General features: G+C 43.3%; 2 protein-coding genes across 2 annotated transcripts in view; one reads left to right on the top strand and one right to left on the bottom strand.

Annotated features, from left to right (window-relative positions):
• Positions 1–912: 912 nt before the first annotated feature.
• On the top strand, positions 913–15097 carry LOC128794897 (serum paraoxonase/arylesterase 2). The gene is made up of 9 exons (XM_053955185.1): positions 913–1011; positions 4417–4487; positions 9116–9171; positions 9719–9884; positions 10992–11118; positions 11946–12146; positions 12756–12837; positions 13356–13484; positions 14408–15097. Exons 1-9 carry the CDS (start codon positions 938–940, stop codon positions 14564–14566), a joined length of 1065 nt encoding a protein of 354 aa, XP_053811160.1. The 5' UTR covers positions 913–937; the 3' UTR covers positions 14567–15097.
• A 3886-nt stretch (positions 15098–18983) lies between these two features.
• Positions 18984–25365, bottom strand: part of PPP1R9A (protein phosphatase 1 regulatory subunit 9A) — a 129108-nt gene continuing 122726 nt past the window's right edge. Inside the window, exon 19 of the mRNA XM_053942876.1 lies at positions 18984–24599. Within this exon, the coding sequence (XP_053798851.1) occupies positions 24387–24599 (213 nt within the window). The 3' untranslated portion in view covers positions 18984–24386. The remainder of the gene's footprint in view (positions 24600–25365) is intronic.

Genomic DNA, 25365 nt, shown 5'->3' with positions numbered 1-25365 from the left:
TTGAGGCAACATCAAGCTGTGTGGGAGTGCTGATCTGCTGGAGGGTAGGAAGGCTCTGCAGCGGGATCTGAACAGGCTGGATCCATGGGTTGAGGCCAATGGTATGAGGTTCTGCAAGGGCCAAGTGCCAGATCTTACACTTGGGTCACAACAAGCCCATGCATTCCTCCCAAAAAACCTCATTTAGCTATAATTTCAAAGTAATCAAGGACCAGAAAAGGGAAAAGAAATATTCCAAAACTGAGGGGAAAAGATATTTTAGAGTCTCTCCTCTTCCCTGACCCATTTTACTTGAAGTACTACTAAGTGTGGAGCATCTGTTTGGCCTCAAGGGCAAGGGCAAGAAGAGCAGAAAAGCCTTTTTAAATGATTGCTCAGATGTTCAGAAAAGTGCAAAGGAATGTGTGCAGATGAGGACATTCACTGTGCATGGCAGGGAAAAATAACTGCTGAGGGAGGTCATTAGCCTGCCAAGTGTGTTCCTCCAAAAAGCAGAAAGCACAGGGTGGCCAACGCTGAAGATGATGCAAAAGCAGATTGCTGAATGGAGAAACCCTGGAGCTCTGAGGTGGGTCCTGCAGCCTTTCTCCTGCACAGAGAAGAAAGATATTGGTGGGAGGGTGGCAGTGGAAGAAACACCATCTGGGGGGGAAACTCTGGTATGAATGTACACTTATTAGTGTGTACATCGCAGCAGAGGTGTACGCGGAAGCCGCATCACGCACTTTTTCTGACGCACTTATTTTTGTACAATCACACATTTTTTTTTATAGGGGAGCTGGAAGTTGGTCCAGCTGCCTTTCCCACGGGAGCCGTAGCATGGAGCCTGCAGAGAGGCACTGCCTGGCCCCGTGCCGCGGGGCGGGGGCGAGGGAGGCAGCGCCGGGCCCGGGGGCGGGACGGGACGGGACGGGACGCGGCGGAGCCGGGAGCGGCCATGGGGAAGCTGCTGGCGGTGGCTCTCGTCGGGATAGCGGCAGCCTTGGCGGCAGAGCGGCTGCTGGCCTTCCGGTGGGTGAGCTCCGGTGGGGTTTCGGAGCTGCGGGTCCCGGTGCCGGCGGGGCGGGACGAGGCTGAGGCGTCCCCCGGGTGCGGGGCTGAGCCGGGCGGGGGCGGCGGGCGCTTCCCTCCACCCTCCGAGCGGGAGGACACCGCAGCTCCCGGACTCGGGCACAGCTTAGCGAGCACCTGCCCTGCATCAGCGCAGTGTCAGCCAGAGAGGAAGGGTTCTTCATCATCACCATCATTGCCGTCAATATTATCAAGGGAACCGTTTTTCCCCCGAGAAAATACGGGCACCGTGATGCCCTTTTCATCCAATTTCGGCATTAACTAACTTCGGGACCATTTATGCAGAGGAAATGCCCTTTGCACTGAGTGGATGTGAAGTCCTCCCCAGGATGATGGGAGCAAGGGGACAAGGGAAGAAGGTGTCCAGGGGCAGGGGTAGTATCTCTGTTTTTATAGAGCCTGCAATTAACAGAGATGTGCCAAAAGCACTGTTCGTGAGTTTACCTCATCTCCTGCCGACTGGCCAAACAGTAACCCAAAATAGTTTGCCAGAAACTTTGTTCTACCAAAGCTAACTCTGGATAACAATAGCCCCTATGTACATGAGGTTTCCTCTGGTGGAGCCCAGACTTTGGTGATTCTAAGCTATGACCTCACTTACTGTGAGCTGAAATACCCAGCCATGTCATGCTCCATATCACACACCTCATGCTGTGAGGTGTGAATGTGCGCACAGCAGTTTCTGTCCTGAAAGCTCCTGAATGTGTAACTGGTCCTTTCAGGTCACAAAAGTGATGCTGAATTACTGTGTTGGAAGGTGACTTAATAATTATAATTTTGTTTACGTTCACAAGGACCCCAAATGCCTGATTTCATAGCAATGACATCCAGCTAATTGAACTTTGGGTAGATAGTAATTGTATCTAATTACAGAAGGAGAGCATTACTGCCTGGACCCTGCTACCTGGCATGGATGATGGCTGCATTAAATCCACCACAAATGTTATTGGTGATAGCCACAGTGGTAATGGGGCCCTCCTGGATTGCATAAGCTGGGATAGCAGAACTGGAAGATATTCCCAGGCTTTAGTGGGGTGAGCCAAAGTGCTATGAAGAGCAGAGGACTCCACCTCTCCTCCAAACTCAATGAACAAATGAAATGTTAGGAATCTGGTAAAGGAGAATCTCCATGAAGAAACAGGATCCCCCTGTCTCTGTAGCTCTCTGTGGATTTTTCCTATGTACTGTGTTTTCTGCAAATTGTGATGTACAAGTAGCTGGTCTTAAGACAGCTGCCAAGTTTGGAAATACACAACTTCAGATCGCAAAGTACTCTAAAAGTAATTTAACACAGTCTTGAGAGGAGAAACTCTGGGTGGTGTTAGCTCTTGCCAAGGGACTCTTTTATTCATTCCCTACCCAGAGGCAAGAATCCAGCAAAGACTTTCTGTAGTTCTTTCTGAATTTGTTAAAAAACACCAGAATCAAATCCCAAGAGATTCATGACTGGTTAATCTAGAGATGAGGAAAACTAAAAGAGAGAGAGGTCTTTGAATATGCAATGGGTTCCTTCTGAAGGAAAGGGAAGGCCTGTGGTCTGTGTCCCATGGAGCAGGGTGGCAGGTGGAGGACTCAAACTGGAAAGAGAAACGGTGAGGGAAAAGATGCCATGCACTGGACTTGCACCAAGAGTCAAAAGCTCTTGCTTTCTTTGAAGTTGCATCCCACACATATTGCGGGTCCTCCATATTCCAGGCCTTAGTATGGCCAGTTAGTAATCTAGGCCATCTGGCTGCGTGGCTGAGGCTGTCTGAGCTAGATAAACTGACACATTTTGGAAAAGCCTCTATATATGCTGCAGGCTTGTGACTGGTGTCCTTTTGAATTACTCTCATTCCAGCCCATGAAGTGTTTCCCTGGGAATGCTGTCGGGATATCATCATCCCTTGCTGGCTGCTGGCTGAGTTCCTGCTGCGCTTTTGGCTTGGGGTGGCTTGCAGCCTGCCTGGGAAAAGCTGGTGAAAATAGGGAAGGGAAAAGTCCTAAGCAGGCAACAGTGCATCTTCAGGCAGGATCCCCCTGAGCCACCCTCGAGGGCTTGGTGGGTTTGGCTGTGCCAGGATGTCAGTGGGTAAGGGGGAAGCAGGGAGATATCCCTCCTGTGCCGTTTGTGGGCTGGGAGCCAGCGTGATTCTCTGTCAGTTCTCCTGTGCTGGGAGAGAGGGCTTGGGAGGGTTTAACTTGGCTCCTTTCCTTTGCAGTTGTCTGCAATTTTACTGTTTTTCTTCTTTTATTTTGGCCTTATATTAACAACCCGTGTCAGTGATACAACATTGAAGCGATTTACAATTCATATTCAAGTGATTTAAAAAATGCAGAACTGACATACCATACAGTGCTCAACTGTGTCACATATTTTTCTTATCACTGACTGATACTGCTGTTTAGTTTATGTTTATGCCTAAAACCATAACATAAACATGGCCAAGTTTTGCCATGGGATCTTTGCGTTCAGAATTTCCTGTGATTGCAGCAGCAGCTTCAACATATGCATATGATAGTCATGCAAAAGAGTTACTACGTTAGGTTAAATGCTTCCTTCTGGGCATTAAAAAAAAATATATTCTAGCACACTAGAATACATAGAAATACAACATATTTTCTTGTGTCACTGCAGACCAGCATGGGCAAACCTCCTGGCTGTGAGGTGGTCATGCAGATTTGCAAACTTGGAACAGAGGAAACTGAGAAATACGAACTTCTGTGTGCCTGTCTGTATCTGTTTGTCCAATGAAGTATGAGAGGTGGAATTTCATGCACATTCATTAATGAAATAAGCACTGATGAAGGGTAATGCTTGGGGTGGTTGCCAGGAGTGAAGAGGAGGGTACAGGGTAATTGCTGAAAACCATACTACCAAGTCCTGCTTGTTGTATGGAAAAGAGCGCTCCTGACCTTGCAACAGTACTCTTGCTACCTTTGAATGTAGACAAAAAATGAAGAAAGTACAACTGCTGGTCACCAAAAATAGGCAGTGGGTTGCAGTAAAAAATTACCCTCTCCTCATGTGAAATGTTGGTCCTAACTGCAGGGTGCTTCTATATTTAGGTGTCTGAAACCTGAAGAAAGTGTGGTTATTTTATCATCTGAGCTGCAGTGGGTCATGAAAGCTTGTTGATGAAGTTTCTGAAGTTACTCAGTGTGGAAGAATCACTTAATCCTTGGTCATGTGTAACCATTGCAATGATTTGGAGCAGTTGTGTTGTTGGTTCTGGAGTTTGCTTATTCAGTATTTCATGGCTGATTTGTTGCTGCAATGTGGCAGACAATAAAACTGAAAACTGGGAAAGTTACCTGTTTTCAAACTGGCTGCGTGCTGTTTAACCCTGCTCTTTCCTCTTGCAGGAACAGACTCAATGCTTCACGGGAAGTAGCCCCAGTGAGCCTCCCGAGCTGCCGGCTCATTAAAGGGATCGGTACGTGCTTAAAATAACTGAGTGCATTGCTTTTGTCCAGCCTTCTTTTGTAGTGGCTTCTTAAAGCCAGCTTCCAAGCCTGATCCCAAAAACAAAGTGCTAATTTGACTTTGGTTTGTTGGACTTGGAGTAGGAGACAGGGGGAAACTGCAGGAAAAATAGTACTGAAAAACTAGCTGGGTATAAGTTGGTATTTAGTTTATTTTCCTTTTCTTAAAACTGAGTACCTTGGAAACACTTCTCCTTTGCTAAGCCACTTAGGAAATGATTTGGCTTTTAGATGAGGGAGTGCTGGCTCTTCAGGCAGGTACCTGCAGGTGGCTGTCAGCTGGTTACATCTTGGAGATGGGAAGTGCTGCAAGGGTGCAAGCCTTAGGAGAAGGCCATAGGCACATGGCAGAGGAGTGGCTGCTAAATGCCAGCCAGGCTGCCTCTCCTTAGCGCCACATTTTGGGGATATTTAGGAGCCGGCTGGTGCCGCGGTGCCGGTGGCGGGTGGAGCTCGGGCTGTTGTGCAATGCAGCTGTGCGGTTCCAAAGAGCGAGGGGTCATGTTTGTCATCTTAGTCTAGTTTGCAGAGAGGTTTAACAGAGTGGCTGAAATGTTGACTTTGTACTTTGGGCCATGTGTTCAGCACATAGCAATATTTATGTCTTGGTTTTTTTCTCTCCACTTAGGATAACCAGTATATGAAATTGCTAGCTTTGAAATGGATTGCTTTTTTGTGTCTCCCTTTCTCCCAAAAAACATCAATGCAGGCTTGATGGCTAAGGATTTCCCCCTCCTTAGTATTTTTGGAAATGGCTTAAATTATGTTGAAATTTGTCTGGATTTTTCATGTGTAAAAAGTCATTGGATGAGCTTTTACAGCCTTGCCTTTGAGCTTGCTGAGTCAGTGAGTTGATTTCATAAATCTTGATTGTTCCTTGTGTCAGGATTTAAACATCTTTATAAAGTCAAATTGCTGCTGTGAATGTGTATATGCAGAGTTCCTGTGCTTGAAAATATGTAGAGAAAAAATTACATTAAAAAATTTCCAGGTGTTCTAGATTAAGCTGTAATTTACTCATACAAGACTATGAATGATGTTTGTTTGGTGGTGATTAATATAAAATAATTTCTGAGTAATTTTTTAAGCATGTCACTATTACAATCTTTATAAGACTTTTTTTGCAACATGATTGTTCTGTTGAGGAAAAAAGGAAACCTGGAGAAGACAAATAGAGTTGTATTTAATTTCTGAACAGTATCTTGGTTTTTGTGCCTGACATTTACATGTGAATTAGGTTATTTCTGAGAACCTGCCTCTCCTTAGAGGCAGTGGATCCATTTACAGAGCTCCATTTCTGCTTCTTGCTGGCTCCTCTAACACTGCCCCTTCACACAGGGAACTGCACCTTGCCTTGCCTTTGCTCTGCAGTTTGCTGCTCGTTAGAAAAATAGAAATGCCAAAAATTAGTTTAGCAGGTCCAGTGTGGCAGAAAGAGAAGTAATAAAGGATTATGCAAGCTTAAAAGTTGGCATGGTCACTCAAATGTCACTCAAATGTCCAGGGGGCTTATATCACTCAGGGTGACCAAGGATCCGTAAAGCTTAAATGCTGCCTAGGTAGTACTGCTCAGACATGGGCTTCTGCTGTAGTTGCATGGGTGACTTTGTCTAAGGATGTCTTTGTACATGGACATCTTGGCCTCCTGGGACTTTTTCCTTTAAAATGCTAGGATAAAGCTGAATTAACAATCTGTCCTTTTTTTAATGTTTAAATCAGTCTTTCTGAACTCTTAAATGTGACATAGGTCCCAGAGCTGGATCAGCTGGATCTGAGCAAAATAATCTTAATCTATTCATTCTGTACATAGAGGAACAGACCTCTGTTACAGTCTATGAATTATAAGTGATGGATCTATAGTAAGTGAAGCAAACACTGAGTAAATGGAAGACTTCTCTAGTGGACCCTTTTTTTTCTGCACAGTTTCATCTTTTCTGTATCTTTCTAAAGACTTTAATATATTCTGCTTTTCAAATATTGTGCAATATAAGCACAGATGCAAACATTGAACAAACAAAAATTTCAGCTTGTCCTAAGCCTCATTCACAAATATGTAGGAAAGGCTATATTTGTAGAATAAACACTAGCTTCTGAGTTTTATTGATGCCTCATCATGTTACTGGTTTATAATAAACTAACCATATCTCCTGTACTAATTCCTAAAGTTCAAGAAGCTACTACAGATGTTGCTAGAAATACTTGTATCTTGCAACAATTCGTGGGGTATGGGCAAAACAGTGTCACACTTTTGGACATGAAATCCAGATGGGCTTTTTTGTTAGATACACCTGCAGAATACATCATACTAAGATAAAATAAAAAACAACAAAAAGCCAATGTTTCTAAAGTAGGCAGCAGTTTTTCACACTATTTTAATTTTTTTCTTAAATGCCACCTCTTCAGATAACCCCATGGACAAGCTGGGCTCAGTGGTATGATTAAACAACATAGTGCATACAAGTGATACCTAAGGAGTCAGTTCCTAGTTCTCCTGGCCCATAGGGTGCCTGCAGCAGCAGCACAGAGCCCACCCAAAACAGGGCATGCAGGAGAGTCCCTGAGCTCCCCTGGGCCGGCTGTGTGTCTGCAGCCCCTCCTCGGCAGTGCTGGATCAGCAGGGCTGTGCTGAGTCAGCATTCCACTGCTCTCCTGACGCCACTGGCTTCCACACATTCCAGGACCTGGCCATGGAGTGCCCAAAATGTGCTTTGCTGGGCAGTTTCTCTTGAGGCAGTTGTGTGCAGGGCTCTCAGTGCGCTCCTTCCACCGGAAGCTTGTAGTTTTTAATTATCTGCTCCCAATTAGCCTGCTCATCTTTCTGCTTGGCAGCCTCGCCGATTCAGTAGCGATAAATGATTATATCTCTGTTTATTCACTCACCAGTGTGTGCTGCCAGTAAAAGCTGTCTGTCCAGCTCATGTCACCATGGCAATTGAGCCTCTCAGCATTTATTTATGCTATTAGCCTTGCAGCAATCCTGGGAAGTGGAGAATTACCACTAACCCCATTTTATAAATTAACCCAGACTTGGAGAGACTGGGGCAAGGGAAAGGAGTTTGTGGCTCAAACCAGAGTGTAAGCTGAGCTGAGAAAGAAAAAAAAAAAAAAGCCCAAATTCAAAACTTTAATTGGTAAATACAGACTCTAAGTGTTTCTGGACACATCAGTGCAGATGTTGTCTCCCGCCTGAGTTAGTCAAAATTCAGAACCAAAACCCAGGGTGGGATAACAGCTGACTCCTCCCAAAATGCATCTTCAGACATTTTGCTCTTCAGAAGGCAGGGATACTCTGCTTGTTGCTGTCATGGGATGGAGCAGGAACTTCCTGAAGTTGAGGAGGAGCTGGCTCTGGCCAGAAGTGAGAAGTTGTGCCACTGCATCTTCCCAGGGCTGAGGTAGGGAGCAACTTTCCTGGATGGGTGAATTTGGCATTCTGGTTCCTCTCCAGAGAGGCTGTCAGTAATCCCAGGACCAATTACAGCCCAGGCAAACCAGTGCTTGGATAAATAGGAGTTGCTTAAAAGCAAACAATAAACCCAGCTCAAATTTGCAGGTGTTTCCTTGGGAAGAGGTGTTGAGGTGCAAGGGATTGTGTGACCCATGCAGGCTCTCATGTGGTTATGGCAAAGCAGGATGGGGTTTGGAGACATGGGACAAGCTGGGTGGAAAAAGCTTGTGTTGATGGCTCTGATAAAGAAAACCTGCCGAAGAATTTTCTTTAAGCAAGTGCTCCTGAGTGGTTTCCCTCATCATCTGGAAAGTGACTTGTGAGAAATGCTGTTTTTGCTGGTGATTTGGAGAAAAGAGGGGAGGCTTCTCTGGGGAGTGCTGGAAATGTGAGATGGCAAATGGCCTTCAGCATTGGACTAACAGCTCTTTAGAGAGTGCTTTATGAAAGTCTAAAATTGCTCAAGTGTTCTTACTAAAGGGTTTTTATTTTATCTTCCTTTCTTAGCAGGGAAAAACATTACAGGAGCTACAGGAACTGGCAATATTGGAAGTGATTACCTCTAGTTGAAAGTGAGGTCTAACTATGAAAGCCCTTAGCTGTTATAGTATGTTCTCTGTCACTTGAGAGCTTTAACTAAATATTTGATAATCCATTTTTGTGAAGTGTCCGAGCTCAATCAGGAGAATTAGTGTGCACAATTCCCACAGCTGCCTTATGCAAGCCTGAGGCCTGAGTCACGGGTATGGTCCTGCCCTGGAAATCTCCATGCTCACACTAATTGCTTGCTGCTGAACACATCCTCAGGAACTGGTGATTCATCCCACACCTGGTGATTCATCTCACAACATCTGGGGGCACATGGAGCTGGGTAGGAGACTGCCTGGCCACTGCAGGGGCACTCCTGGGCCCCCAAAAGAGATGAACCCTGGTACTATTTCCTAACTTGATGTGCTGTCTTCTGCTACCACTTTTAATGCAGTGGCCAAACTTTTCCACCAAACGTCATTGTGTGTGCTGTCATACTAGAAAGGGTCATTCATGAGAGCTGGAATTGTAATTAAAAGGAGATTTTTTCAATGGGAAATGCTTAATGTCACCTGAAAACCCCTGTTTATCTCTGTTTTGCAGAAACTGGTTCAGAAGACATCGATATACTTCCCAATGGACTGGCTTTCATCAGCTCTGTAAGTTCCCATGCTGGGGCTTGCCTGCTTCCTTAACTGCAGAAGCCATAGGTGAAAACAGCAGGAGGGGTTCTTTTCTACAAGTCTGACTGGCTCCAAAAGAACAGCCCAGTCTTGTGTTGGCTTAGCTGTCATTCGCTCCCCTCAGCAAGCATGCTTCTTGACACAGAAGTGGTGTTGGTGGCTCTGACACAGGTATCCTATTGCACTGACTTACCTGGCCACGTAACCTTGGCTTTCTTTCATGCTACTTCATTGAAATGAAGTTGAAATGTCAATCCTCTGTCATGTTAAGAAGCCGTGTTAATTGCCTAACTTTAAAAAAAAAAAAAAAGTCAAATTTTATGTATTGATTTTGCTGTTCCTGACTTTTTTTTTAGCCTTTAGGAGATAGGTTTTCAACCTTTTCTTTGCAATTAGGATGGCTGGCCATGGGACATCCTCATGTGTGCTTGCAAGTCCGATCAAGGCCCTGGCTTTTTCAGCCCTGTGATTCTCTTGTTTACCTTTTACCCAGGAATTATTTTCTTATGTTTGGATTCTACAGGGCTTGAAATATCCAGGCTTAAAGAGCTTTGCTCCAGATAAGCCAGGTGAAATATTTTTGATGGATTTGAATGAAGACAATCCCAGAGCAGTGGAACTGAGAATCAGCCGAGGGTTTGATCTGGCTTCGTTTAACCCTCATGGAATCAGCACCTATATAGACAGAGGTAAAGAGCTCGAGATGATGGCAAATATCAGCCTAGAGAGCACAATCAGGAATCCCTTTGTAGCCTTGCCCTGCACCCCCAAATGGTGATTCTTGCTGGGACACAAAAAGGTTTGGGGTTTTTCACCTTTGTTTTGCTCTTTTCTAAATGTCAGTTGGTCAAGGAAACACACTTGCACATAATTTCAGTCTGTCTGAAACAGAAGGATGCCCTGGATATTAAGAGGAAAGAAAACATGGTAAAATTTAGAGTTGAAAACCAGAGAAAATTGATTTTACATTTGCATGTGTCTCACGCTGGGTTCAAGTGTTTTGAGGAGATACATCATTCACTGACTACTAGTGCCCAGAATGGAAACTTTTGTGGCAAAGTAGTAAATTATCAACTCTGTGAATTACTAAAACCTCCGTTACTCTTTGGCAAGCTAGGCTCTCTTTTCCAAGATACCTTCTACTATGTCAGGCTCTGATTACTAATAAAGTATCTTTTCCTCTGTCCTTTCATTAGGGGTTTTAGCAGGGCAAGTAGAATTCTGCAGATATAAAGAAAACTATTGCTGCAGCTTGACCTGCATCCCCATACAGTAACCCTTTAAGGGAAGGTGTTGGAAAAATCAGTGGTGGCTAATGTAGGGTCCTACCAGAAGGGCTGGGCAGATGGACTGCAGCCTTGCACAGAATGCAGGAGAAGGATGCTCCTTCCACTCTCCCAGGGAATGTGGTAGACAAACCCAAAAGCCCAAACTGCCTTGGCCACAAACCCTTCTTCCAGCTGGCTGGGGCTGTTTCACAGACTGCAAAACCCAGTGACTTGGGTATAAGGATGAGGTGGTCATTTCTTTCTTCCTTGGTAGAAATAGCAAAAATCTATTATTAACAAAGCAGTTCCCTGTAGAGCCAGCCTGGGAGAAAAGTTAGCTGGAGATCTGGATCCGGTTGCAGAGGCATCTTGCAGAATGTGGGTACTCATCCCTCTGCCTCTGTAGAGCCATGAGACAAATGCACCAGACTGAGCACGTGCTCTGTGCTCGAGGCTGCCTCAGGGCTGGGGGTGCTCAGCCACACAAACTGCTGCAGAGAATTCAGCTGTTTCCATTTCTTTTTCAAGACGACACCGTGTACCTCTTTGTTGTGAACCATCCCCACCAGAAGAGCACAGTAGAATTGTTTAAATTTGTAGAAGATGACAATTCTCTTGTACACCTGAAAACCATTCAACATGACCTTCTGACAAGGTATTGGACTCAAATACAGTCTTCCTCCAGATCAGGCTGCATTGGTGAAATCCAATGTAGGATGATTTTTGGATTTAGGCTATTATTAATAGAAGATATTTCCTCTTTAACCAGCATCCCTGTTTCTCTTACTGATTACTATTTATCTGTGTAATCAAAAGCAGTGTTTCTCCAATCTCTCCTCTAAATTAGATTTTTAATAGCTGTATCACTAAATTAGTCTTAAGTGCTGCTGTGATTGATGCCAGTGAATTAGCTTGGCATCCATTTCTCCTTTGTTCATGTAACCCACACTCAGGTTATTACAGATATGAATCTCCAGGTATTTTAGTGTCTGGATTTCCTACACTGTAAAAATAAACATATATTTAGCTTTTTCTGTTTTTCTCGTTTTGAATACAAATTTTTTTTTTTTTGGTCTGTCCTGCTGCAATATGATTGTAAAATAAACAGCCAGACTGATAAAGCTGTCACAACACTTACTTGTTCTCTGATTTCTACTTGAATGTAACGAAAAAGAAAATAATATTAATAATAGTACTACTTATAAAAAAATTATTTCAATGTACTTACAGACAGGTAGTCAGATCTCTAGCATGCCTATGGCCCTATTCAGGTCTCAGCACTGCACTGTCCTGGCTCATAGAAAATAGAAGTAAAAAGGGTCTAAATAATTTGGTGACTACTTGAAGTACATCTATAATTGCAGCCTCTTTATGGGTATTGATGACCATGTCCTGACTGTATTCTGGGCAGTCCTAAAATGCTCCTTCATACCTCTAATTTTTTCTTTTTTTAATTTCTCCATCTCTTTATTTCTTTTTTAGTGTGAATGATATAGTAGCCACAGGACCAGATAGCTTCTATGCTACCAATGACCACTACTTCTCTGACTTCCTCTTGATGTTCTTAGAAATGTTCTTGGGTTTAACCTGGTCAAATGTTGTTTACTACAGTCCAAAAGAAGTTAAAGAAGTAGCATCTGGGTTTTATTCAGCCAATGGAATTAACATTTCACCTGATAGAAAGTAAGTTTCTCCTTACATTAGATTTTGTTTTATCACACAGAAGTATCTGGAGATCTTAATCTGTACACCTGGTACCTCTGTGGTCAGGTGCCTGAACTGGTTCATGAAAGGCAAGGTGCTGCCTGTGCAACACAAGTGATGCAGAGTGTTTGTAGCACAGAAGTTTTGTGTCTCGGTGTTTAGCAGCAGTGTTTGCTGCATTGTGTGGTACTTTATAGGCAATAAGGTCAACAGTTGCTGCATTTTAACCAGCTGATACAGGAGTTTGTGTGTCTTGCTTGCAAGGATTAATGGGGAGGAGTGCTCTACAGTCCTACATCTGTATGACTGAATCAACCAGTCCTATGGTGTGGACAGGTGATTAAAAAAAAAAATTGTAATTGTGATTTTCTGGTTCCAAGGCTTATTTCAGTGTCATAATGGAAAAACTGGCACAGTGTGAAGCTATACTGGCACCTCAGTGTAGCTGAGCTGCTCAGCAGGTTGGCTTCAGTGCCCTGTGGCTGGCTTGCAATGTCTGTTTGTGTGTGGGTTTGTACAGGAGGAACTGTCTAGTTTTGGTGTCTGCTTACTCATATATATTAAGAGGTGCTTTTCCTTCTTTTGAAGGTACATCTATATTGCAGATGTATTGGATCACAATGTCTATGTCATGGAAAAACATGCTAACTGGAGTTTAACCCATGTGAAGGTAAGGTGCTGCTGTTCTATAAAAAAGAGGCAGATATGGATTTTGGATAGAATAGTTTCAATGAATGCTTGAGATCTCAGCATGATCATCTGTAAAGTTCTGATCTGGGCAGCTCCTGTTGTGTGTTTGCAGAGGTGTCTGCACACCCCGTTACAGAGCTTCAAATCTTCCACCCTCCCACCAACAACCAGGGAGGAATCCTTGGGTATGCTGTTGAGCTGTAGTGGAAATCTGCCTCAGGCAGTGGGGCTCAGAGCACTCAAAGCATCCACAGAGGTGTGTAGATGTGAATGAGCTGATGGAGAAGCTTAGAGCAGCAAGCAGGTTTCTCATAGCACAGAGGTGGGGATGATGCATACTAGGGGAAAAGAAAAACAGAAGTGGGGGGAAAAGTATTTCTTAAAAAAAAAGCCAGTCTAAGTTATGTCAGATTAGACAAGTCTGTTGGTTATGTTGTAGTTTTCTTCCAGGATTTACTTCCAGGATTTAACTTTTTGTTTTTCCTTTATCTTGGCTAGACACTGCAGCTGGACACTCTGGTCGATAACTTGTCTATTGACCCTCACACTGGAGACGTCTGGGCAGGATGTCATCCCAATGGGATGAAGCTGTTCTACTATGATCCTGAAAATCTTCCTGCATCTGAGGTGCCTTTTGGGAGACATCACTGGTCTCTTGGCTATGTCTGTGCCAGAAAGTTGTTTTGCTCAAATTATGCTGGTATAACTTAACTGCATTTCATAGAAAGTGCCTGGCACAGAATGCCTTTGTTAAAGCAAAGACCAAGCTGGCTTCTGCTCTCAAGTGAGAGCCTGAACAGCATATACTCACTAACAAACACCTATTCAGATCCTTGGGCAACAACTAAATAATTTCCAACCAGTAGCTCAGTCACTTTGGACTCCTCAGGCTGCTTTCTCTGCAGCTGTGGACATGCACACAGATTCTGATGAACTGCATTAATTACTGAGCCAGGACCTCTTTGACAAACTAAACATAATTGACTGAGTGCAAAGTGTGACCAGAAACATTTCCACAGGAATGATTAATTTGTGCAAGTGTGGTTCATCTGTAGGTAACACTGTAATTCTTCTTTCTGTGAAATCAGTGAGGTACTGGCATCAGGGCGATAGTGCTACGAGTGCAGCTGGCTGCTGTCCATTGGATTTCAGCCTTGTCTGAAGCTTCCTGTAAGACACTTCTCAAAATTACCATGTTCAATAGCAGTTGATTTCTGATACTAGGCAGTTGTTTACTCTGTCTGGGAAAAATATGAAAATAAGAAGATATTAACTAACTCTTAGTCTGGAAAAAAATGCGCACATTCCTAGTGGTGGGGATGACTGCCTGACTTCCTTACAGCTGTTGCACAACAACTTAAAAAAAAAAAAAATCAGTGTTCGTGGACCGTGCTTCACTAAAGGCCCTCTCACGGGAATCACGTGGTTGCAATTATCAGCAGCTGGTCATCCTAACTAATTTGTTTAAGTTAACATGCTGATGGTCCGCCTCTCCCTGGAGCATTTTCCCCCATGACCATTTCAATAGATGTGTCCTCCCGCTCTGGCAGGTCCTGCGCATCCAGAACATCCTCTCGGAGAAGCCTGTGGTGACACGTGTCTACGCTGACAACGGCTCTGTGCTGCAGGGAAGCTCAGTGGCGTCCACCTACGAGGGAAAACTGCTCATTGGCACAGTCTTCCACAGAGCCCTCTACTGTGATCTATAGCTCGTCACGGGCAAGACCTGCTGCTGTGGAAAGGATTTAATTCCTTGGGAACTCACTTAGTTTCTGCTAGATCTGCTAACAGCAAGACTGTTCCAATAAAAGTTAACTACAGTAATGGAAATGTATTTTAGTCTTCCTCTCCAAAATGAGACTTCATAGTCTCATAGTAAATAGTAAAGGACATGGAATTGAAGGTGAGAAATTAGTTTATCTGTGTAATGGGGAGGACCCCATGTTGTTAACATAGGGTAATCTTGAAGTTCAATTTTAGATTGTAAATGACTAAACTGTCAGACACTGAAGTATGTGCTGGCTGGATTTCTGGTTTGTTGTTTGGTTGTTTTTTTCCCCCATGAGAAAATTGATTTTGTAAATGAGAATTGCTGACTACCAGTGTGGTGCGCATTCTTGTCACTGACCCCTGGGCCTTCCCAGGGACTGTGCTAGGGGTTTTTCTTCCAAACCTTCCTGCTGGCTTTCCCTAATGCTTCCAAAATAACTGGAAGGAGAATAAATATCATTTCAGTCTCATTCATTTCCCCTTCCCACTAAAAGCCATTTCCCAATGTTACTTCAGTTTCATAAATTTGTTTTAATCCGATGAGAAAAGAGTAGGGAATCACTTTGGAGAGGTTTCTGACTGGGTCTTTCAAAAGGAGTTTAGAAAAGCTTTTTTTTTCTCTCTCTTAAAGAGTGGGAAACATCTGCACACCTTCAGCAGGAAGTGCATTTGCAGTTCCTATTGTCTGTCACCACAAGGGGAGCATTTCTGGGTGCTTTGCAGTGACTCTCCCGAGCCATGGTCACACATATTCTGTGTTTAATTTCAGCTGGTGTGGAGTTGATTCCTGCAGCACTGCTGTGCATCAGGCAGCCCTTCATGTTTACCTGGCATCAGTTACTGACATTTTGCACTACCAAAAGCCCCCCAGGTTTCCTTCAGCTAGTGTTTTTGGGATTATGTTAGCAGTCATTTGCAATGAACTGAACTCGGTGTCCTTTGAAGCTGGAGCTCATGGAGTGAGCTCTTCTAGCATTACTGCAGATGCCCTTACCCTCAGAGCAGCTCCTGCTGCACTTCCTGTCCTTCTGAGTTCCCACCTGTGATCAGCTCTCCAGTTTTGTGAGAATTGCTGGCATTCAGCTAAAGGCTCTGTGAGATCTCTCCTGCTGGGGTTGCCACTGTGCTGCCTGCACCTGCCTGCACTGGCCCTTTTCAGCATCTTGGCAGCCCCTCCAAATGCTGCCACCAGACAGCAGAAGGATGCCCCTCTGCATCCTTCAGCTGATGCAGTAGCTTTTCCTCACTGCAGTTCTTCCACCACCGTGGAGAAAAAAGACAGGCTGCTCCTGAAGTGCAAGCATGGGAGGAGAAAGAGCCAGAGCCAGTCCCTGGGTGCTGATTGCTAAGCTGGCTTTGCTGTTCCTCCTGCCTCTGCTCCAGCATCAGCCACAGCCCCTCTAATCTGAAGAGTACGTGGGAAGTCCAGAAAACACAGGAGTGCTTCTGCCTTTAAGACAGACCAACTAACCTGCTCTGTAGTGGCTCAAACACTGAGATAGGATGTGAAATATGTGCAAACCCTCCTCTGTCTGTGTTCTGCTGTTCTGGCTGAGAAGAGGCAGTACTGCAGGCTGAGGTTTGGGTGAGCAGGGGCCCTGAACAGTAAATATATGTACTGACACCTCTTGGCTCCTGCACCTTTCCTTTCTAACAAGCCTAATGTCTTTCACCTACTGGTAGGAAAAGAGTAATTGCTCCTTTCCTGAGCAAAAGGGACAGCTCTAATGAGCAGGAAGTCAGTGCCAGGGCTATGTTGCTGTACAGGAAGGACGGTGTCATCCCACGTCCTCTGCAATGCTGAGTGGGCTGTGGGTCTTGCCACATCCCCTCCTGCCCCTAGAAAGCCTCTGCTCCACCCTGAACCCTCCACCACTGGCTTACTGGCACAGACACCGTGGTGTAAGGCACGTCCCTGGGCACAAGAGCTGTGTGAGGCTGAAGAACAGCCAGTGGCATGTTGGCCCTTCCAAAGGCCAGCAGCTTCCCTCTGCTGACACTCAAACACGCCCACGTACCAACAGTGCCCCTGCCATTTGTGATGTTTGTATCCCAATAGCATGTGCTGCTGCAGGGGCCAGTGATGGCTGGAGGGGCAGACTTGGGGCAGTAAATCACACAGCTAATTGATTTGTCTCTGGGGGGTGGCTCTGCATTAGCAGGTCTGTGCACAAACTGTGCTTACAGCTCCTCTCCAAAATGCTCAGTTATTCTGGGGACTTGAGCGCTGCCCAGGTTTCACTGTTTGCCCATGAAGGCTTTGGTGACAAGGACTCATCTGTTTGGACCACAGTTCTGAGTCTTTTGCTGCCCATGGTGTGCAGCCCTTCCACAGAGCAGAGCCAACCTTGAATGAGGGCAGCTTTTGTCTTATCCCTTCGCTGTACTTTGGCATTACCTAACTCTGGCTTTGCCGCTCCTTCCTTAGCAACTTCTCTCCCTGCAGGACACTTTCAGCTTTCCTCCTAAGTACTTCCTTACAGGAACTTGTAATCCATTTTCAGCTTTGAAGAACAGATATCGTTCCTGGAGGCCAAGCTGAAAGAACTGCTCTGAAGGAAGTTCTCATAGTAAGGAGAGGTTGGGCTATTCACTAATTTGTGATTAGCCATCAGTGGCTTGCACTAGCATTCTAAAGTGATTATTCTAGGACTGTGCCACTTTTTGTTCTGAAGTGCTATGTTCTAAAGAGTTACATCACGTATCAGTAGCAGTGATGCAGCTGAAATGCCAGTCATTCCCTCTGCGAGTCCTGGACTTACTCTCTGGTCGTAGAAGGGCAACAGCCACTTCCCTCAGCAGTGCAGAAGTAACCCACCAAAACATTTATTTTCACATTTTACTGTTGCTTAAAACATCTTCAAATTAGCAAACCTACATGCTGTTGGATCTTGTCAAACTTCTGTTTTTTTAATTGGTTTTGGCCTTTCACAAAATCAAGACTGTCTTCACTCATCACTGGCTTTTTTTTTCTGTTCTAAACTGCTCCTGTGCTGAAGATTTTCCCGTTGGTCTTACTACAAATGGAACCATGGGCAAGTGAGGGGCTTTATCTTTTCCTACAGCGTTTGAGAGGAGAGACATCATAGCTATCTGCTGTTACTGACAGTAACATTTTGACCCGAGGTGAGGAGGGCAGGAAGCCCATTGCCAACCTCCTCCCCAGGTATCCCAGCCTTGCAGTGCAGAGGTGGGAATTGGAGCAGGGCACAAGTGTTCAGGTGGGCAGGACACAGACAGCAAACAGGTGTTGTGCAGCAAGAGCCACGCTGGGGTACAGCTTCTACCTCCTGGCAGCCTCAGTGCAGAAACAGCAGTGGTGGAAGATGCAGCTCAAGCCTGGCCTCCCAATTACCAAGTAATCTGCACACGGAAAATCCAGGCTTGCAAGCCCAAGGAGAGCATAACCCATCATCTTTAACATGCTGTAGAAACTGGAGCAGTTCTGGGCATTTCCAAAACCCAGCTGCAGCTATCTGAGGCAACTTGCACAAAAAAGAAAGACACATGTATAGATGGCTCCAGGCCTAGGGAGCTGCTCAGCAGACACATCTTACATGTCAGTTGTGGACCCGGAGCATCTTAGTGTATCTATTCTAATTAAGATAATGATTTTATGAATTGAGGATTCTTTTTATCTTCTTGCAGGTGGTGCTGTATTAGTGGAAGGTAAGATTTATGATTTAGTCATTGGGAAACACAAACTGGGTTAGACAGATTAAGTGCACAGTGTTTGGCCTAGATTCTGCCGGATGTAAATCCACTGAAATGACTATACAAATTGCACAGTCTGTGCCCTTTGATTTTCCCTAACTTAATGCCTTACTAAAATCAAATAAATAAAAGAATTATTAAACATATTCAGTAAAAGAACTGCTGTACTTTGAATGTATAAAATGCCCATTATAAATAATCTACACTTGAGTCTAAAATGTTTTTATGTAACAAAATCAATCCAGATTTTTTAAACACACAAACATTGACCAGTATCAACATGAAAGCAGCCTATTTTTACATCAACCTGCAGCAAAAGACTACATGCTACACTTCACCTTCATAAGAAGAAAAAAGACCATTTTTTTCCTTAATATATGTGTTTTTTTACTTCTTTCTATATAGTTACAGAGTGTAAATGAGACCCATTTGGGGGCTTGTGAATCATGCCAATTTGGCCAAGAACTGGGATTAAAATAATCTTTGGCTGAGTAGAAGGAAGTAAAGAACAAGCAGGGCAAGGTACATATTCCCCCAACCCCCTAGCCTGACCCATGCAGCTGTCTGGTTGTCCTCACCATTTATTTCTTCTGGAATGACAAAGAAAAGGGCGGAAAAGTGAGGACTCATTACAAATTCTAATAAAGATTCAGGATTTCTCTTTTTATTGCATTCGTTGTCTAACAACAATAATACTCATTGGCAAGAAATTTATTTACACTAACAAATTAACTTCAAACCACAAGGCTTTGTTGTTTGTATTTCAACTGTAAGAAAACAAAGGGCCACCATGATGTTTTCTTTTGATGTCTCCCAATAACTAAATGTTAAACAAAGTTATCCTGGGGAAAACTCAACAATCTAGAGAAGTTCGTATCAACCAAGCACAAGAGAACAAGCTCAGACATGGCACTACTGTGTCCTTCATGCAGGTGATCAGACACCAAGATGTCCAAACAAAAAGTTCAGGATAACATGCATTTCATATACATTTGACCTCTTTAAAAAAAGAACAGAAAAAGGAAAAAAATCTGAAGCACAACTATCTCTTCAACCATATAAAAAGAAGCAATTAAGAAGCCAATTTTTACAGTAAGCACAGTGCATTTTAGTCCTTTAGCTGCCTGGTCTTCTAGCAATATGTGTAACACTTGTCAGTGACCAGTGAGATACCATTGCAGTATGATTGGAAATTAGGAAAGCAGTTGTTGTGTGAATGTGTATGGGAAAGTATAGAGTCAGAAGATGTTCACTGTGCACTCTTCACTTCCAAATAGGCTGGTTACTCCTATGTCTGGTGCCCTGAAATCCCCCTTTCCTTCAGACACTTCTGCACAGGGCCCAAATCCACTTCCACTGGTGGCAGTGGCAAAGGTCCTGCTGGAAACCCAGCAGGAGCCGCAGGCTCCCAGGTTATGAGGGTTGGATCTGACCTCGTGAGCTGTGAGCCCTCCTCACCTCTTTGGAAGAAGAGACCTGCCTAACTTGTGCAGGTTTCACAAACAGGTTGTTCTTAACACCATCCACACTTCCAAAAGGAACAGGCAGCCCAAGGCATTACCACCAAACCTTTCTGTAAGATGTGCATTTTTAAAATCATTTCTTAATGCTAAAAGTGACAGTACCAGTTGATACAGCTGGTTAATAACAGAAAGCTCATTTTATATTGAGGGTTTGGAGGGCTCAATGTCATGACTAAGCTATATTATAGCTTTGAAAAAGCAGTTTCACAGGTACAGAAAAAAGTCCAGTAAAATCTACAGGAAGGTTGACAAAAGGGACTGTGCCATCTGCAGAAGACCCACACTCCACTCTACTGAGTGGGCAAGTCTCCTTGGATTTCACCTGTCATCCTGCTCAGAAACTAACTGCTGAAAGTGCTCCAATAAAAATCAAAGTTGGGGTTAAAACCACAAAAAATGTATTTCCTTGCTAGAACACTGGCACCCAACTACATGATGATCCTCTTCCATACTACTGTAGAACAGTATTCTGCACTACATGCAAGAGTGGCATTTCTTCTTTCTCTTGTAAGTGGAACACAATTCGTTCTCAAAAATTACACTGCCCACCTCTTACTGGTCCATGAGCCAGGAGGCGAAGGTGTAGCAGCTCAGGAGGACAGAAGGCTTTGATGGAAGCAATAAAGTATGAGGAACCCTGATCTCAGGTGTCAAGCACCTCTGAATGTCAATGACAGCTAAGGGCTGGCAAGTATTAGAGGAAAGCTGCTCGGTAATTCTAGTAAAAGTTCAATTCTTGCGGTATCCCTGCAGCAGACTACAGTCATAGCAAAAGAGATGCCATTGCAAAAAATTTTTAAGAAGTTGAAAAAATACAAAAGTATTTGTACACACTGAAATACAAACATCTAATGCCATTCATCTTTTAATTACTGGCTTCTGTTCCACTGTGTAATTCTAACCCATGATCTTCAACAGGCTCCACTCCCAGCAGCCCCCACCAGGACCTGTTTAGGGCGGTGGGTGAAATGCAGACAGTGGGCAACACTGTGCATTGCAGTGAAGGGGTGCAGCTCCTTCCTCACCCCCTGGGCCTGGTCTCTTTGGGCACACTGAAACCCAACAGGGAGTTTTAACAGGATGCTGCACGGGTGAAGCAGCCCACCTGTGAAGAAATGGGAAGATACAAGCTGGAAGTGAATAATGTCTGTATGTTTGGCTGATCTGAACACAACAAGGAGCCACTGCTCTCCTCACAATCTCAGAATAAGCACTAGGGTTTTTAGGACTAAAGTAACCTGCAGTGTTGTACATTTCATTTTCTATTTTTGAGACTTCCACTTTTTCCTAACTCTCCATTCTTCACCTTTTTAGAGGCTCTATATATTCACAACTTGCAATACTGCAGCAACGAGCAGAACTAGAGCTTACAGAACTGGCCTACCACCCTAAGCAGGGAGAAAATAACTTGGGCCAGCCTGCTGCAGTCACCCAGGTGTAACCATGACACAAACACACGTCCTGAGGTGTGGAAGCACCACACTGCCTGCATAGCAGTTCATTGGTGGCCGGGCATGTTAGCCTAATAAAAAGAGCTGTAGCTCCACAAATAAATACACAATGTGGGCGACATTATGCCTGCAGGTGAGCCAAACTGTGAAAAAGGCAGTCCAGCCATTCAGCACAGAAAATTTGTTTCTTCTTGTTACATTAAGCCCCACAATAGTCTGACTTAGCATTGGTTTACAGGAAGTTTAAGTTAAGAATGATGAAACATCCATCTTTTTTTTTTTCTTGTAAGTCATAATACAATACAAGGGAAAAAAAATTGCAACACAACTTTAAAGGTCCTATAGAATAGCAAGAAAAGTTTCAAACTGTGCTTCACGTCTGTTATCCGGTGACATTTCTGCACTTCCCAAGACTGAGTTGCCATATTTCATAAAAGGAACCACATAAATCTTTTATCACAGAAAGAACAGCAAAACTCTTGTCATTGTTCTGTTTCCTTCGTTTGCACATGTTGATCAAAATGCATTTTAATGGTTTCAATTTAAATGTAACCCACTAGATTTTTTGAAGTTATACTTTTGTTGATGTTTTTAGTCTGAGAATAACAAAATAACATTATCACAAAGCACTAAAAATCCCCTGAATACTTAGAGGACTTAAGTTGAATTAGTTATTCTGCAGAGTAAGAACGTGATTTACGAAGAGATTAACTAGGCACCATTTTAAGAAGACAGAATGAAAACTCAATACATAATGCCAAGCAGTCTGCTCTGGTTTCTAAATAAAAAAAGAACATAAAACAGAGACATTGCCTTAGATTATTATATACAACCACTTAAACATTACTACACTGTAAACAATTTAAAAAGAAAATCATCATCTAATGCATTTATCAACATTGTATTTAAAATATTAAACTTCCAGTTTCTTCCAGGTAACCTCTAGTAATGCTAGTTTTATGAGGCTGTTAAACATTTGTAAATTTTTTCTCCTATGAATGAACACAGAAGGATTTACTGCAACGTGTAATTTTTTGTTAGCAGGTGTGTTTTGCTGCTGGTGGCTTATATCAAGAAAAGTAGCACAAGCCCTTAGAAATATCAGCAAGTATCTTTTATGATAATTTCAATTTTAGATCTGAATAAAATTTACACCAAAAACTTGTAGAAATTGGATTTGGAAGGAAAAATAAAGCTAATGCTAAGTAGATCTGTTGTGTATTAATTTTGAATGAACTAGGCTCTCTCAGTTCACAGACCATTTTACATGTCAAAGAAATTATTAGGATCAAGAGAAACGTAACTATTAACAGCGCACCCTAAGTGTTCCAAATCTGAGCTTCAGAGAACTTTGCAGACACAAATCTGAATGCAATAAAGTACAGAGCAGAAGAGAAGCCAGGTCAAACTAAAACACACATTTTCTTCAGAGGAATTTTCAAATCTAAGCTGGCATTTTTAGGTTCAAGATTCTAACTTTGCATCACCATCTTAAACAATTTCTGGGTTTGCACAGCTAGATGAAGACTGCCACTTGCAGGCTGCACGAGTAGGAAGTGACATTTCTCAACCGTACACAGTTAGCTTTGACTGTAGAGCAGTCAGCTCCTGCCTGGAGCAGTTGCTCCAGCAGCTCCTCGTTGTGGAGATCTGCCCATTGTCTGTCCCTTCTTTTGAAGCAATACTGTACAGTTCAGTACTGCTGTTGAGGCAGTAACATCATACACTGCTTCAGTCACAGTCAAAACTGCACAGCGGGCTTCATCCATGGCCTCACACACCCCAGAAATCCCTGAAGTATGACCACTGCTAAACCATCACAACATTTTATAGGCAAAGCCCAAAACCTTGGGTTTTGGTTGGATATTCTTTAAATATAGCAATCAAAACAGTTAAAGCGTGGGAGGTTTGGATTAAGTAACCATCGCCTCCATGGCAGCATTGACCTTAACAGCAGTGTACTGAATTTAATTTTAACCAGGATCACTCATCTTCCTCTTCTTAAAGTGCACTTCTGTAAAAACTGAAAATCTACAGCAAACTCAAGTTTGATAATTGTTTCCAATACCAGCTTCATAATAGCACAGCACAAAGCTTATTCTCCCAGTGTTTACTGACTGGAGAATGAATTTGAAGATGTGGTGTTCTTCCTGGGGAAAAACTAACTTGAAACAAAATAAACCCAGTTTCCTGTATGAAACACATGAAAAAAAGTGGAGTGTGGTATAAGAAAGTTGCCTGCACACTGGGAGCACAATACAATTTATACAGATTTATATGCTGTGCTCTAGTTAGAAATTCATCCTTGCTCAGGTATCTAAAGGATAAATGTTATCCTCAGATTTCTATGTAAACCCACATAACCATTTAAGGCTTTGCCTCCTTCCTGGATTAACTGTTGTACAGTTAACAGTAAGAGTTTCACCTCCTGTCCTTTACCCAGGGGGAATATTGACTCTCCTGTCTTTATCTCCAGTGTATAAGAAGTCACTGAACAGTTTTCAGAGCAGTGTTGCTTGAAGGTACTGACGCAAGGTGAAACTTACTCCAGCAGACTGAACTGAGTATCCAAACACCATACAGAAGACGAACTTCTGGTCAGAAAGTTAAGTCAAGTCTTATCAGACAGAGCACAACTCCTTTTATCCAGCTGAAAAAATGTTCCCCAACCATGCTGACTGGCCATCCTATTCAGAAGAGATGAAGCAGTGGACATGCTCCTCAGCATCATGCTGGTTACTGAAGTGACCAAACACATAGAGCTCAACAGAGAAGAGTAGTTTGAAGGAAACACCACCACACAAAAATGGAATCAGTTAGCTGTCAACAAGAACAGAACAAACTGAGGGGCTGGGATTGTTTCACATGGCAACAGCAATGAGCGTGAACTGGATATGCAGGAAAGAAAACGACACAATATAAATTTCCCTAGTCATTCTATGTACAGCCCGTCTCTCTGTACACAATCTTGGGTGATGAACACAAGAAAGCTGAAGGGGCATCAGAGTGGATAAGAGTTTCTCTTTCCTCGACGTGCCTCCACTTGCCAAACACAGCAACACTTCTCCTTATCACTGCTCATTAGTGCCCTCTGTTGCATCTGAAGAACACTTGTCTGTTTTCTTTGATCTCCTCTGCAGCTGCTCTTGTTCCTTCTTTCGAAGCTTTTCCCTTTGCTTTTCCATTTTCTCTTGAGCTTTGCGAGCCTTCTCCAAGGATGCTTTCATTTCCTTTAACTTTCTTTTAATGATTGCTCTGTCCTGGGAAGATGTCATACCAAGAGCCTGAAGTGAGGAAAACAAAATTTAGAAGAATTTCTTATGGTTTAATTAACCACATTTTATTTTCATATTCTAGTAAAAATTCTCCTTAGAAGACTGTAACAACAAAGTCAATCTGTCACAGACTCCGATATATCACTGATGTGCAAGTACTACACTTCATGCTTTCCACTTCTAGAATATTAAAGACGAGACCTCACTGCTACCACCAATGTTGATTTCATTGATCAAGTAAGGCAAATAAACTATTTTATTAAAATCATGTAAGTCCACATAGAACAAGACTTCCAAATTTTCGCTGCTATGCCTTAGTCAAAAGTTCACCTGCAATCTTCTAAGACACTTAGAGTAAGTGAAGTGCAACCAGAAAAATCAGAAGTGAAATACCAAACTTGGACTTTCAGATCTACTGAGCTTCCTGCAACTCCATCCTCTATTTTTGACTGAAGCAGGCCCATATTTTTACTACAAGAAACAACGCATACTTTATACATCAAAACTGTATTTGGTTCTAACATACTGCAACTGGTATCAGCTTATGCCTCCCATATCCCATGAATCCATTATTCCCTTGCTACTTCTGATATATGTCTATTCACTGTCTTCTCAGAATCGCCCTTTCACAAAATAGAGCTGGATGAGAAATATGTGCATGCAAATACCACTTTCATGCACTGCTGTTTGATTTGCACATGCAAATATGGGTACATTATATACACCAAGAATTTTCACAAAGCAAAGACTTTGCATTTCTGAAGCTTCTGAATCC

The sequence above is a fragment of the Vidua chalybeata genome, chromosome 1, assembly GCF_026979565.1.
Source record: "Vidua chalybeata isolate OUT-0048 chromosome 1, bVidCha1 merged haplotype, whole genome shotgun sequence".
In the NCBI taxonomy this organism is placed as follows: domain Eukaryota; kingdom Metazoa; phylum Chordata; class Aves; order Passeriformes; family Viduidae; genus Vidua; species Vidua chalybeata.
This window is presented reverse-complemented; position numbering and strand designations above follow the sequence as displayed.

Excerpts from the sequence above, each read along its gene's own strand:
- LOC128794897 (XM_053955185.1), top strand. The coding sequence starts at position 938 with ATGGGGAAGCTGCTGGCGGTGGCTCTCGTCGGGATAGCGGCAGCCTTG. Across the intron at positions 4,488-9,115 it reads CCGGCTCATTAAAGGGATCG|AAACTGGTTCAGAAGACATC; the intron begins GTACGTGCTTAA and ends TCTGTTTTGCAG. Across the intron at positions 9,172-9,718 it reads GACTGGCTTTCATCAGCTCT|GGCTTGAAATATCCAGGCTT; the intron begins GTAAGTTCCCAT and ends TGGATTCTACAG.